The 14,780-nt window shown below is 53.4% G+C and overlaps 1 protein-coding gene across 3 annotated transcripts in view; it reads right to left on the reverse strand.

Annotated features, from left to right (window-relative positions):
• The window catches only part of RAB11FIP3 (RAB11 family interacting protein 3), an 80,800-nt gene that overhangs the window by 28,470 nt on the left and 37,550 nt on the right, over window positions 1–14,780 (reverse strand). For 2 of the 3 annotated variants that reach the window (XM_058816109.1, XM_058816108.1), the window contains exon 3: window positions 10,595–10,686. In XM_058816109.1, the coding sequence (XP_058672092.1) occupies window positions 10,595–10,686 (92 nt within the window). Of the gene's footprint in view, window positions 1–10,594; window positions 10,687–10,803; window positions 10,993–14,780 lie in introns of those variants that run through there. The other variant, XM_058816110.1, reaches the window with a different exon arrangement.

Below are 14,780 nucleotides of genomic sequence, written 5' to 3' on the forward strand. Positions count from 1 at the left end.
CCAGCACCTCCAGGACACCTCCCTGAAGTTAAACACAACACAAACCTGCCCAGAGCTGAAGTCAGGGTTTGCTCCAGGGAACTCCACCAGGGCAGAGCCTGTGCATGTCTTGCAGAGAAGAAACAAAAGCCTCTAAAACCCCCACCCACTTAAAAATGCATCAATCCACCAAAACCACTTACACACCTAAAGCTGGGACTTGCTTAAGTGCTTTACTGGATTTATGCTGCATTTTCTAGAAACACCATTAATGCTCCAGCAGGAGGGACAAAGGGAAGGAGAGGCTTGACCTGCCTTGGCTTGGTCACAGACAGAGAGAGCCCAAGAGATGACAGCAGCCACCCCCAGCTGCACATTCCCCTACCTTCTGCCTGTTTGAAAAGGATTTCATGCCAAACTGGAAAGAATTTTGCTTGCACACTACAAAATAAAGGCTGCTTTTTAAATACCAACCCTGCCCCCCTCCTTCTCACTGGAAAAGCTTACATTTAAACACAGGTTGAAGTATTATAATGAGCAAATGGAAGTATTATCATAAGCACAGAGAAAAGACAACTACTGAAAGAAGCCAAAAAAACTCCAATTCACAAGTAATTTGATTAGAAACCCTGCTGTGGTTGCTGCTGACCCTCTCAACATGAAGCAAAGCAGGAGCTGAACAGTGCCCTCAGTCAAATGTTGGAACAAGAGGACCTTTAAGGTCCCTTCCAACCCAAACTATTCCATGATTCTATGATTTCTCTATCAAATTGTTCCAAAACACATTATTGGTGGGAAATGCACACATGGACAGGCTGGATTTGGGAGCAACCCTTTTGGAGTAGGAGAAGCACAAGACATCAACCATTGTCCTTCAGCCACACCAAAGATATGCATCAATTTATTACCTAAAAATTGAATTTTTCCTTTGTGATACCAGCCTAGATGAGGTTTCAAAAGCAAGGGAGCCCTATTAAAATTAAACCTGTGTGGACAATGAGTTAAGAAGCAGCTGAAACTGTAAACAAAGTCCTTCCCCTGAGCACGAGCGTGGAGAACTTTGCTGCACATTTCACCACAGAATCAGTAACTAAACCTCAGGAAGAGATGCCAGGAGGAGATAGGCAAACCAAGGGGGTTCAGGTATTGCCAAATGCCTGACAGAGCCAAATCTCTGTCCCTGGCCAAGTGTGAAGGTACAGAAAGTTCTTATTTCTGGCCTCATGAGCAGCTGGTTTGTGCAGTGACCCTTCAAACCCCCCTGCCACAGCTCTCCTTCAGCCAGCTTTGCCTTCCTGTGAGCAGAAAGTAAATATTTTTTCCAGCTTAAAAAAAAGCCAAATGCACACTTAAAAAACATCCATGGGCTCAGGACAGCCAGGCTGGGCTACACCCACCCCAGGGGACTTGCCAGGAACATCAGTGCCACGTTCAGAGCGGGGCTGGTGTCACCAATATCAGTGCATTTTGATTTTTTATCCAATAAAACACACCCTGAGGTGCTTCAGGCAAATTCAGACATTAAAACTGGGACTCAGGCACACGCAGAGTTCTGAGCTGGAACAGGTTCAGGGTTTGATGGAGGTACCAATCCCAAATCTAACAGGTATTTCCCCAGAGCCACACCTGGCTGACAGGACAGGGGCCACCCAGAGGCATCTCTGCCTGCTCAGGGAAACTCCAGGGATCTGAGAGCCCAGGTGAGCACTCCTGCTTCTAAAAGCAAATAAATGGTGAAGTCAGCACTGGGATGATGTAACATGCCCTGATGAAACACGTGAGGGGCCTTTAGGAGCCTTCTCCAGCAGCAGCTCATTCATCCCAGGCATCTGATGACATCTGGGAGTAAAGATTACTCAATTAGATGTTGTAGAGTGCCATAAAACCACCTGGATTTTTAAAAAAGCTGCTGCAGCGTGAGGAGAGGAATTCTTGGGAATCACCTGCAAGGTCCAGGCAGGGACAGAAGGTTCAGCACAAGCTCAGCCAAGGCGTTGCCTTGGAAAGGAGGGCAAAGTCTGGCTCCCAGGGAGGTTCCTTCCAGGCAGGGCTGTCCCTGGAGCTGTCCTGGCATCCCAAAGCTCTGCTGTCCTTGAACACACTCTGAAGGTTGGGAGGGGAAGTGAGTGACAAGGAAAAGGAAAAACAACTCTGTTTTGCCAGCAGTGTGAGCCTGTTCCTGAAGAATCCAGCCCTGATTGTGCACAGGATGCAGAGGAGATAGATCAGCTACAAAAATCCCCCTCCAAGGACACCCTGTGGCCCTGACAGCGGTGAGAGTGCCAGGCTGGGAGCCAGGGAGAAGGGACACCGTTGTGTTTATAGTCCCACATGAATGCAGCTGGCCCCAGGGCAGCTCAGCCTCTGGGATGCCACTCTGGGTCTCAATTTTGCCCTCTTGGCACACACCAGGGCAATGCCAGCTTTTCAGGGAGCCTCTGCTCAGCCCTGGCTGAAGGCAGCTTGCACAGCTCAGCCCCCGGAGGTGGGGATGTTACACTCCATCAAGGCTGGGCAAGAGAAATGTGCTGCATCTGTTTGGACAGATTGAAAACTCACTCAGCCCAAAACCAAACCCCAAACCAACTCACAAAACACCACAGCTGGCAGGATGTCCCCAGCACCCCAAAAACCAGCAGGCACCATCCCTGCTGGTCCAGCTCCTCAGGGAGAACAGGCAGAGAGGAGTGAGAAGTTACACCACAGTCTATGGAGTCACAGAATTGTGGAATGGTTTGAGTTAGAATGGACATTAAAGTTTTGCCCAGTCCCACCTCTGCCATGGACAGAGACACCTTCCACTATCCCAGGCTGCTCCAAGCCTGGCTTTTGACAGTTCCAGGGATCCAGGGGCAGCCACAGCTTCTCTGGGCACCCTGTGCCAAGGCCTGCCCACCCTGCCAGGGAACAATTCCTTCCCAATATCCCATCTAAATCTCTCCTCTTTTAATCTAAACTATTCCCATGAAAAAAAAAATCAGGTGGATGTGCCCATGTAACAAGTCAGGTGCTTTCCTTGCACCTCCAGGGCTGAACCCGATCCCTCTGGAAATCCAAGCCCTCTTCACTTTGTGTCAGCTCGCAAAAACCCACCTGTGGAGACATCCTGTCCGGAGGCAGAGCCAGCTCCGGGAGTTGCTTCTGCGAGGCAGGAGGGAAGCAAAGTCCAGGGGAGCCGGGAGGCTTAAGGAGCGAGCTGGAGTCCCAACAGAGCGCCTTTTGTTCCCGAGCTGCCGATAAGGAGCAGAGCTCCGGCTCACTTCCCTGCCGGTGAGCGCAGCCTCCTCCCGCTCCCCTGGATTCCAAAATAAAAGCTCGTTTTGGGAGCACTCCGGGTGCTCACACTTCCCAGGAATCCATCCCCAGAGAAAAAGGTTGAATCTGAAAGCGACCTGTCGAGGTTTATCTCGGCCTTCCTGGTGTTTCTGGTGAATAATTAAGCGTTAAGTAGCAAATTCCTTCCTTATAGCCACGAATAGAGGGATGTATAAAGCCTGGATTGCTCACCAGGGGCAGGTCAGAAGCGCTTTGGTGACTCAGAGGATGGTCTGTGGCAGGCAGTGACAGTGCTGACCCCAAAGAAGGTTATAACCACCCCAATGCCAGCCTCCTCCTGCAAACAGGAGCCAGCCCTGTGGGAGAGCTGAGCCATGGGACTTTCCTCTCTCCACGGCACAGGGAGGCCTCGGCACCGCTCGCACCTACAAGTTCTGAGGGTTTCCTCAGGTTTTCTGTTTCCTCTCTGCAGAAACCACACGCACATCAGCGCTGCTAACCCAGCACAAACCCCCAGATTTACTGCCATTACCTTCCCAAAGCAGGTTTTGCCCTTTTCTCTGGGTTATCCTCGCTGTGCTGCGGGGTGATCCCTCCTGAGCTCGGAGCAGAGGGCAGTGCTGAGCAGCGCTGCCCGCAGTGTCCGGACCCTGACAGGAGCCGAGCTGCCCCAGGCCAGCCCGGACTGCTGCTCCCAGCACGGCAGCAAGGAGTTATGCTTTAACCCGAGCTCTGCCCCTGCCTGCTCCTCACACAGCAGGGCACAGCCCCTGTGCTCCTCTGCTTGTGCCTCACGACCTCAGAGAACATCTGAACTCCCAGGAGAGCCCAAAATCAGACACTGAATTAGGAAACCCCAATCCCTGCCTGTTTTACTTCTCAAACTCTTATTGAGACACCTCTGCTTGCACTGCTGCTCCCTCAGCTCCCAGCCCTCCCGTGTCCCACAGCCCAGTTCCCACGTTCCCAATCTCACACACTCTGCTGTGGTTCAAGATAAGGCTCCAAGGACTTTGTTTTCCAAACTCCTTCCAGCCTATTTCCTACTGGGCAAACACTTCAAATGGGATCTTTTCTGACCAGCAGAGAAATTTTTCACCATAGCCCTGCACTTGGGTCCTGCCTCCAGGGACATCCCTGTCCCATTTACACTCCCACCCTTCCCTCTACACAATAAATTTATTTCCTTGGTATTTTCAGGCTTCAAGATATCAAATTATCACCATGGACTGATTTGGGAGAGCTGGAGCCCCTCTGCTCTGGAGCCAGGCTGGCAGAGCTGGGGGTGCTCACCTGGAGAGGAGAAGCTCCAGGGACACCTCAGAGCCCCTGCCAGGGCCTGAAGGGGCTCCAGGAGAGCTGCAGAGGGACTGGGGACAAGGGATGGAGGGACAGGACACAGGGAATGGCTCCCACTGCCAGAGGGCAGGGATGGATGGGATATTGGGAATGAGGAATTGTTCCCTGTGAGGGTGGGCAGGCCCTGGCACAGGGTGCCCAGAGCAGCTGTGGCTGCCCCTGGATCCCTGGCAGTGCCCAAGGCCAGGCTGGGCAGGGCTGGGAGCAGCCTGGGACAGTGGGAGGTGTCCCTGCCATGGCAGGGGTGGCACTGGGTGGGCTTTAAGGTTCTTTCCAACACAAAGCATTCCAGGATTCTATGAATACAAGGATAATATGGGACTGTTCACTTGCTGTCCACAGGGCTCATGGCCCTTTGTCTCTCACTGCAGAAAGGCTTTGGGGACAATGCAGACACTGCTCAAGGCTCCAGGTGAACAGGCACTGAACTGCATCTCTCACATTCCACAGCCCTGCAGTTCCAACCACCTGCAAGATTTCAAGCCCATCAGCTGCTCAGGACAAAATGCTCACCAATTCCAGCAGCCAGCCCCTGGACAGGGGTTTGTGACCATTTCATTCATGGTGGGTTTGGGTCAGCCCTGTGAGCAGAGGCCTATGAGGCCATTCCAGAAGGTGGGAATGGCTCTGGTATAGAAAACCTGAGCTCTCACCTCCATGTCCCCATTCCAACCAGGAGCCCTTCACTCCTGGGTTAGGACAGCCAGGGAACAGCTGAACCCAGGCCTGTCCTGGTGCTTTGAGCCCCTTGCACAGCTCAGAGGGGCTCCCAAAGCTCAACCCCATCTTTTTAGCCTGGCTGGACCCTGCCAGACATGCACCCTGTGCCAACAGTGGTGTGGAGAGGAAGAGCAGGAAAAAACCTCACCTAAAACACTACAGATTGCAAAGCAGGGCCCTCCCAAAGGCTCTGTGCTCACCAGGCTCAGCTCTGCCTTCAGGAAGGAAAGTATCTTCCTGGGAATTCTGCACTAGGAAAGAAAGGAGGGCTCAGAAGGTCCACAGGGCTCCTAGGAGGGGACACAAGGAGCCTGCAGCAGCCTCCTCCTGTGGAAGAGGTTTTACAGTGACTCCTGTGAACCAGAGAGAAGTTTGATAAGAGGATCCATGTTTGCCCCTGGAAGAATTTTCTACCAAGGTCTTTGACATAAACCAAGAAAGAAAGAAGGATAAATAAGAGAAACCTGCAACTGTCTATTCCAATGAGTACTTTGTTTGTCTTTCCTGACCAATAAGTAAACTTAGGAATTTTGTAAGAATGTATAAAAAGCATGCATGCTAAAATAAAAAGAGGTTTGAAGCCTTCTGAAAATGGAGCATTGCTTTGTATTGTGACCATCCTATGATATCCTACAGCCACCCCACATGAGTTCCCTGCAAAACACAAGGCACCAGGAATGACAGTGATGCCTCTGGGAGCAGGTCCCCATGTGCTCCCACCACAGCTTCTGTGTTCCAACACACAGCTGGGGCCCTGCAAGTCCCTGGTCCACTTTGCAGAAGCTCTGAGCAGCTGGAGAAACAGAGCAATGTGGATTTTTGCCCTCAAAGAAGCCTTAAGTTCAATTGCTCAACATGGAAAACAATCCTGGCTTTAAGGGAGTTAAAGTTTCACAGAGGTGAAGTGTTGGCCCTAAAGCTGCTGCTCAGTGTAGCACAGAATGTCACAGAATATTCTGGAGTTCTCCCAGCTGCACCTGTAGGCAGGGAGGCAGGCTGGGAGAGCCAGGAGTAGCTCCTACTCCCAAAATACACAAAACTTGGGACGTGCCCAAGTCCCATTTTCCTCCCCAGATCCACTCCTTCCCTGCTGTACAACTCCCTGCTGTACAAACAGCCAGAGGGGACCTGCCTGGGCCGGTGCAGCTTCCAGAAAAAGCCAAATTCTCCCCTGGTGGCCGTGCAGAACGTGTTTTCCTGGCTGCTTCCAGCAGGAGCCACGGCAGCTGCCCAGCAGATGGCAACAGTCCTGCACAAGGCACTGCAGCCGCAGGAGTGACACTGCCCCTCCTGCAGAGCTCAGCCAGAGCCTTCCTCTGACCCTGCTGGCCCAAAACACGAGTGCCAGGGCTAAAAATCCCTGTTTGGGGTATTTATGGTGTTCCCAGGCAGCCTTTACAGAGCACTGGCTGTGCCTCTCCTCAGCCTACCTGAGGTTATACAGCTCCATGCCCAGCCTAGCCCAATCCCAGCATTTTCATGCCTCGTTTTCCTTTTTCTGGAGTCATCCTTCCCACTCTGCACTGCCCCAGGAGCAGAGCAGAGGGGCAGAGCCCTCACCCTAGGGCAAGGCACAGTGGGTATCCCTGTGGTGCTTGAGCTTGGAGTTCCTTTCCAGCCTAAATGATTCCATGATCCCAAGAAAATGAACTCCAAATTCCCCTCCATGTCCCCCCAGAGCATTCCAAACGAGTCCTGTGCCTCAGCACTGAGTCATGAACACCACAGGAGCTCTCAAGGGAGAGGTAAGGAGAACTCCCACCTTCCAGGCAGTCAGCAGCCAAGCTGTGCCAGCCCAGCCTGAGGGAAAACAGTGCTCAGGTGTCCAGATGGAAAAGCTCCAAGCTCCCTTACATGTGACTTTGACAAAGCAGGAAGGCTGTCATTAGTTTTTGGTGCTTTCTTACCCAGCAACCACCACGCTTCCACCTGAGGCAGCAGGAACACACTGGGAGGTGATCCCAGGCAGGGGATGCTCTCCCTGCTCCAGCTGGGTGCCCAGGGATGAGGTTCCTCTTGAATGTGTCACAGAAGAGCTGCAGGGATTGGGATGAGCCCCCTGCAAGCCCAGCTGGAGGCACAAGAACCCACGTGGCTGCAGGAGCTGCTTCTCAGGGGAGCCATGGGAGCAGAAATCCTCTCTGGAAGCACCTTAACAGACAGCCCTGTCTGCTGGACACTCCTGGAATGGTGCAAGAGGAGCCAGGAGATCCCTGGCACATCCAGAGCCACATCAGTGTCTGCTGGACACTCCTGGAATGGTGCCACAGGAGCCAGGAGATCCATGGCACATCCAGAGCCACTCCTGCAATGGTGCAAGAGGAGGCAGAGGATCCATGGCACATCCAGAGCCACACCAGTGGCTGAACTGGGGCAGTATCCAGCATTACAAATTCCTGAGTTCCCACCTTGTCCCCTTCCAAAGCCTTCTCCTGGAGGAAGCAGGTGGTGGTGGCTCTCTCTGGAGAGCAAACACTGGGTCAAAGTCCCCAGCTCTGGGCTCTCAGGGCTCTCCATGGATGCTGAGCTCTCCTGGTGACAGTCACCAGAAGAGGACATGACTCATCAAGCAGAGCAACCTTATTAACAAAGAGAAGACATTTTCCTGGAGAGTGCTTAAAGCACTTGTTTACACTTGTTTGAACAAACACTGAGGAGAAAAGCTCCTGTCAGACCCCAGCCTTTGGAAGAGCTGAGCACTCCAACCACTGGGATTTTGGGCTGTGTCAGAGGGACCACAGCCAGTGCTCCACTCAAGAACCACAAATGCTCCCAGCACTTCTGCAAATGCAGCAATTCCTTCAGCTCTGATGTGACAGGGGAGGAGAAATCCCAGCTGTGCCACTTCCCCCCATGGCCCTGCCACAGCCAGAGGCGCTCAGGCAGTGCCTGAGGTGTCCCAGGTGTGTTTTGGGGTGTGTTTAACTGAGTGTCCCAGTGCAGCACCTTCCCAGGGCTGACACAGGGATACCCCAGAGCCCAAACTGCTGCTTGCTGCAGTGAGAAGTTTACTCTGAGAAAGGTGATGGTTTCACTAAGAAAGGTGATTTTTTTTCCCCCTCACCTCTTCTGGAGACTCCAAGCAAGAGGGACTACAGGTATTGGGAACAGCTCTTTATTCTGTTCTCTGCCTGGCTGATTCCCTGCTGCACCTAAGGAAGAAGGGAATGCTGGAGCCCTCTCCAGCTCTTTTCCCAGTGCTCCCATGAGGAACACACCTTTGCTGCTCCCAGCAGGATGCTTTGTGCCACAGCTTCTCCCTCCCTGGGCCAGCTCCAGCTTTCCAAGCACAGCACTGCAGGACATGTGGGATAAAAGGCACGTTGGGAGCTCACAGCTCAGGCAGAAGAGAACAAAACCCCCTCTCCCCAAGACTCCAGTTTATTTTTACACTCCCCAGGCTGAGTGGTATTTCTTGAGCATGTTCTCATTTGCTGAACCTCTACGAAATCCTGGCAGGCTGGAAATGATTTCAAATCATGTATCCAAGACAACAAGGATAATTCTTCCCCGGCATGTTAAACGTAGAGCTGTCCCTTAGATGTGAATTCAGTAGAAAAATCCACTCAGATCTTTTGGAAAAGGAGATTTCAGGACTAATCACCTTTTTCCTTTGGGTCACCTTGTCTTTACAAGGAAAGGCTGGCCCAGCAGCAGAAGTATTTCATGCCAGTGGGGCACACACCTGCCTGTTAGTATTGCTGCCCAGAATAGCTCCCAGTGCTGACAGAGCTCATCTATGTGAAATTAGCCCTTGGAAAACATCCCTGCTCGGAATCTCAGGCAAGATGGTCCCTTGACACAGGTCTGAGGAGCAAAAAGTGAAAGCCTTTTCCTGTCACAGCCTCCACACTGCTCAGTCCAGCACTAAAATGCACATTTGTGACCCTGCACCACCTAAAAACCATGGAAATCCATCTCCCTGCCTGCCCTCCTGTCCCACTTCTCTCCTCAGCTGTTCCTGGGGCTTGGAACTACCTTTCAAAAAAGAAAAATAAACCAGTATTCAGCCTTGCCTGGAGAAGCTGTGGCTGCCCCTGGATCCCTGGAAGTGCCCAAGGCCAGGCTGGGCAGGGCTTGGAGCAGCCTGGGACAGTGTAAAGTGTCCCTGCCCATAGCAGGGGGTGGCACTGGATAATCTTTAAGGTCCCTTCCCCCCAAATCATTCCATGATTTTAGGACCAGCTGCCCAACACCCAAGCTATCAGAAATCACAAGTCCAAAATTATGTACTACAGACTACACCAAGCAAAAATACAAATATAAATAAATATATTTGCATGCAAATACAAAGTAGGTCAGGAGTCTCATTACCAGCAACAGTGTGATAAAAATCACAAAGAATCATAAAATATCCTGAGTGGAAAGGGGTCAACAAGGATCATAGCCCAGCTCCTGGTCCTGCACAGGACAACCTCAAAAACATCCAGGGTATCATGACACAGGTGTCACACCCCTGAAGAGGCAAGTTTGGAAAAGAAAAAGCAGAGGGGAGTGATTCAGTCCCCACGTGGGACAGGGACCCAGCCATCCCTTTGCTCCCAAGGCTCCTGCAGCACCTCCTGCTCCAGGCTGGAAGGCACAGAGCAGAAATGGGTGAAGCCTTCCAAGCCAAGCCCAAAACACCAGGCACAGACAAGAGGTCTGTCCTTTCCAGCTGGGAACAGCAGAATCACTGCTGCATGTGCTCCTGTGGTAAGGAATGCAGGAGGGAACCAAGGCATGGAGGCTTTAACTAGAGGAAAACAACCCAAATCAGAGAAACAGCCTTCATCAAGCCCAAGAATACAGAAAAAAATGTAGATTTTTGTCCTTGGCTCTGCCTTTTACCGACCAAACAGCACCAAATGTCAGCATCCCACTGCTCTGCTGTGCCTCTCAGGCAGGCTCCTGGCTGGTACATCTCAAAGCCAAGCTCAGGTTTTAGAACCTCAGAAACTCCAGCAGGAAGACAAACCCAAGAGCAGCAGGACCCTTTCCAGTGTCACCAGTGTTTCACCACAGAAAGGGTCTCCCTTTCCACCCAGAGCACCGTGCTCTGCTCTTTCAGTTTTATCAACACCAATTTTAACTTAAACAGCACCAAATGCTTGGTGCAGCTTCTCTGGGCCCATCACCCAGAGACTGAATTTGTGTTCACATGTTCAGCATCCCTGAGCCCTGTCACAGCACACTCCCCTCTCCCCAGCACAGCCTCCATGCCCAAATCCCACTCCACGTGCAGCCAACACTTATGGGAACAAACAGAGCTCATACTTGCCTCAAACGTGACGAAATCATCAAACTCATCGGGGCAGGCCGGGGCTTCCTCCTCGGGGGCATATCCCATATCATACAGCTGGCTGTCAGGGTCTGCAGGGGGAAAAAACACACAGCTGCAATGACCCAGAAGGAAATCCGCGCCCTCACGCCCAGGGTGGGTTTGGGAGGTGTGACAGCGGTGGGACAGGAGCTTCTGTGTGCACGGACCGGCGGCTCCAGCCCTCAGGAAGGGCCTGTGCTCCCAGGCATGCCACCTGCACAGGGCTGAGGGCAATGGCTGCACTTCTCCCTGACTCAGATCCTACACGGCCCTTGCTGCTCCAGTGGGGCCGGCTCCTGGCTTCATCCCTACCCTTCCATTCCTTTCCCTATCTCCGTTCCCTGCATCCTCTCATTCCTCTCCCAGAAGGCTTTAATCCCGCTGTGGGCAGGGAATGCCTGGGATGTGTGTGTGTGACAGCCAAGTGCCATGGGAACGGCGGGGAAGGCAGGCTGCAGCTCCGCGGCGCGGCGCCTGCTCCTCCCGCGGCCGCCCGCAGCAGGAGCGACCGCACAAAACAGGAGATTTCAGCGAGAGAGCCTCCACATGAATTCTGCTCCTCCCGTGGCCACACACAGCAGGAGCCTCCACGCAAACACAGGAGCTTTGCAGAGAGAGCGACTTCACACAAAACCAGGAGCTTTGCAGAGAGAGAGCCTCCACACGAATTCTGCTCCTCCTGTGGCCACATGCATCAGGAGACTCCATAAAAAATCAGGAGCTTTGCAGCGAGAGAGCCTCCCCATGAATTCCTCCTCCCAGCCCACAGCCCCGTCTGCAGCATTGCTCCCAGCCAGGAGCTTTGCAGCCTCCACATGAATTCTGCTCCTCCCGTGGCCACGTGCATCAGGAGCACAAAAATAGGAGCTTTGCAGTGAGAGAGCCTCCACATGAATTCAGCTCTTCCCGTGGCCACATGCATCAGGAGCCTCCACACAAAATCTGGAGCTTTACAGCGAGAGAGCCTCCACATGAATTCTGCTCCTCCTGTGGCCACACGCATCAGGAGCACCCACACAAAAGCAGGAGTTTTGCAGCCTCCACATGAATTCCTGTGGAGAGAGCCTCCTCACAAAACCAGGAGTTTTGCAGAGAGAGAGCCTCCACACGAATTCTGCTCCTCCTGTGGCCACACACATCAGGAGCACAAAACCAGGAGCTTTGCAGTGAGAGAGCCTCCACGTGAATTCTGAGCCACCACACGAATTCTGCTCCTCCTGTGGCCACACACACCAGGAGCCTCCACACAAAACCAGGAGCTTTGCAGCCTCCCCATGAATTTCCCCTCCCAGCCCACAGCCCCCTCAGCAGCGCTGCTCCCGGCCCTCGCAGCGAGGAAAGGAGCGAGAATTCCCCGTGCTCCCTCAGGCAGCAGCTAATGGCCGATCCGGCACACGGCCTAGATCCCGGGCGGGAGGCACCGGATCGGGAGCAGTGCTGCAGTCCCAAAATAAACACCCCACACGCCTCGGAGCTGCCATGGCTGCCGAGGAAGCGGGCCCGGAGAGGAGGAGGAGGCACCTGGCCGTGCTCCCAGGGAATGCACAAGGATTTGGGAAGGAACAGTGGTCATCTTTCTGTGTCCTTCAGAGCCCCCTCCTTGGCCCCTCAAAGGGACACACAGGTTGCCCCGATGGGACAGTGCCAGACTCATCCAGAGGCACAGGCAGAGCTCCTGCTCTGGCCCCTCTCCAGGTGTCAAGAAAGGCCATTTTTCATTAAGGAGTCACACTGTGGTCATTTCATACATCTGGTAAAAGGTCAAGGGACTGGGGGTTGGTCAAGGCACTGGGAGTGCTCAGCCTGGAGAGGAGAAGGATCCAGGGACACATTCCAGGGCCCAAAGGGCTCCAGGAGAGCTGGAGAGGGACCTGGGACAAGAGGCTGGTGTGACAGGACACAGATAATGGCTTCCACTGCCAGAGGGCAGGGCTGGATGGGATATTGGGAATTGGGAATTGTTCCCTGTGAGGGTGGGCAGGCCCTGGCACAGGGTGCCCAGAGCAGCTGTGGCTGCCCCTGCATCCCTGGCAGTGCCCAAGGCCAGGCTGGGCAGGGCTGGGAGTGACCTGGGACAGTGGGAGGTGCCCCTGCCTATGGAATGAGATGAATTTTACAGTCTCTTCCAACCTAAAGCATTCTGAGAATCTCTGATTAGAGCACAGGCCTGCAGCAACACCTCCCACCTAAACATCATCCCCAGGGCCTCTCAGGTAACCATTAAATGCACACACAGGTTAGCACCCAGGAGATATTGGAGCCACCCCGAGATACTGGGACCACCAGGAGATACTGGAGCCATCAGGAGATACTGCAGCCACCAACCTGAGGGGTTCCCTGGGGTGGAGAAGCTGAACATGTGGCACCAAGAAATGATCCCTCCCCTCACCAGGGCCTGACTCCCAGGCTGTGAATCCACTCCAGAATGACCCAAATTGCTTTTCCAGTGCCAGACCCAACAATGTGCCCCACAGGGTGAGGGCTGAAGCAGGGGAAAGGTGCTCTTGGTCACTCCAATATCCCACTGCTGTCCCACCATGGCAGCAGCAGTGGTGCTGCTCTGAGCTCTCCCTCAGCTGCAAAACCAGAGCAGGGCCCTGGATACAGCTGGAAATGCTGATGCTGCCTGCACCCTGCTCAGGGCAAGGCCACTCCTGCTCTGACTGTTGGGGTAGCATGGGGGGATCTTGGACTTGATGACCTTGGAGGTCTTTTCCAACCTTAATGTTTCTATAATCTGAAGATGGCATTGTCCCTCTCCCCAGATGTCCCTCTGCCCACCTGTGAGCCTGAGCCTACTATCTGGAGGAGTTTTCCCATTAACCATCTCTGGTGCTATCCTAGGATTGGAGCCTGGTGGCTGACAGCAGGAAGGAGATGGGGACAGTGACCTGCTCACCTCAGTGAATGCCACCAAGAGAAGCCTTTGCCCACATCTGAGAGCAAAACCAAAACCAAACAGTGCTCCTGGAAGGCAACTTGTGTCACACCACCCAGAGGGGACAGGCCACCTCTCCTGCCCACCACAGGCAGTGGTCAGCTCCAGGCCATGTCCAGAGATCCTGCTGCACCCCACAGCAGCCCTGGAACCACATCCCAAAGGCACAGGCTGCTCCCCTCTCCTTTTTCCCTCTTCATTTCTCTTCCTCCCCCTCTAAGTAGACACACAAACACTTCCTACTCTTCTACAGACACATATAAAGATATTTATTCTCCTCGTTTCTTCCAGAGGGGCTTGAAAAGGGAGGATTTGCAGGCAAGTGAAAGCTTCCTTTTGGAATCAGGGGTATGAAGCGTGGGCAGAGCACAGGCACAGGCAGCTCCTGCCATCCATCACCTGCCTCCTGCCCAGCTCCTGCCCAAACCAGGAGCTCTGGATACTTCCCAGCCCTTCAGGGAATGAACATGCTGGGCATGAACAGGATCCTTGTTGCTCCATCTGTGTGCAGAGAGCCCAGCCCAAAGAGGGGGTCTCTGTGTACCATGCGTTTATTTTCAGAGCAAATTCCAGTGTAAAAATCTAGGAAAGGCCATCTGAGAGGTCACCTGCACCCTGGTGGTGGCATGGCCAGCACAAGCCATGCCCAGGAGCCAGCATTCCATGTTTCCACCTCCCCATGAGTCACAGAGAGCAAAGACAAACAGCACCACAAACAAAGGTGGATTTTCTGCTGGATTCATTCCCTCCCCCTCCAAAAAAAGCCATATGGTGCTTTGTGTATAGGGAGAGTTGCCATGGAGAGCCTGCAAGTCTGCCAGCACAACAGGCTGCATTAGGCTCACAAATTCCTGCCCAAAAGAGCCAAAAAACCCCAGGAGCCAAAAAAATCGGAGACCTTTGGTGTGGAGTGGCACTCCCCATGTGGAGAGCACTGTCCCCAGGTGCAGAGGGGGCCATGTGGTGACAGCTGGAGGGGTTTGCTCCCCCACACCAGGAACAGAGCCAGGGGGGGCTGTGGCCCACCAGCAGCAGCACTGAACAGCCCCAATCTGTGGCACAGGCTGAGCTCAGACCCTCATGTTCCCTCTGCTCTCCACTCTGGACATCAAAGTCAAGTCCCAGCTGACCCCTGCTCTGCTTCACATGCCTTTCTCCCTGCCCCTCACACACAAAGCAGCCTTTCCTTGCTTACACCCATCCCTG

Source organism: Ammospiza caudacuta, chromosome 17 (genome assembly GCF_027887145.1).
Source record: "Ammospiza caudacuta isolate bAmmCau1 chromosome 17, bAmmCau1.pri, whole genome shotgun sequence".
Taxonomy (NCBI): domain Eukaryota; kingdom Metazoa; phylum Chordata; class Aves; order Passeriformes; family Passerellidae; genus Ammospiza; species Ammospiza caudacuta.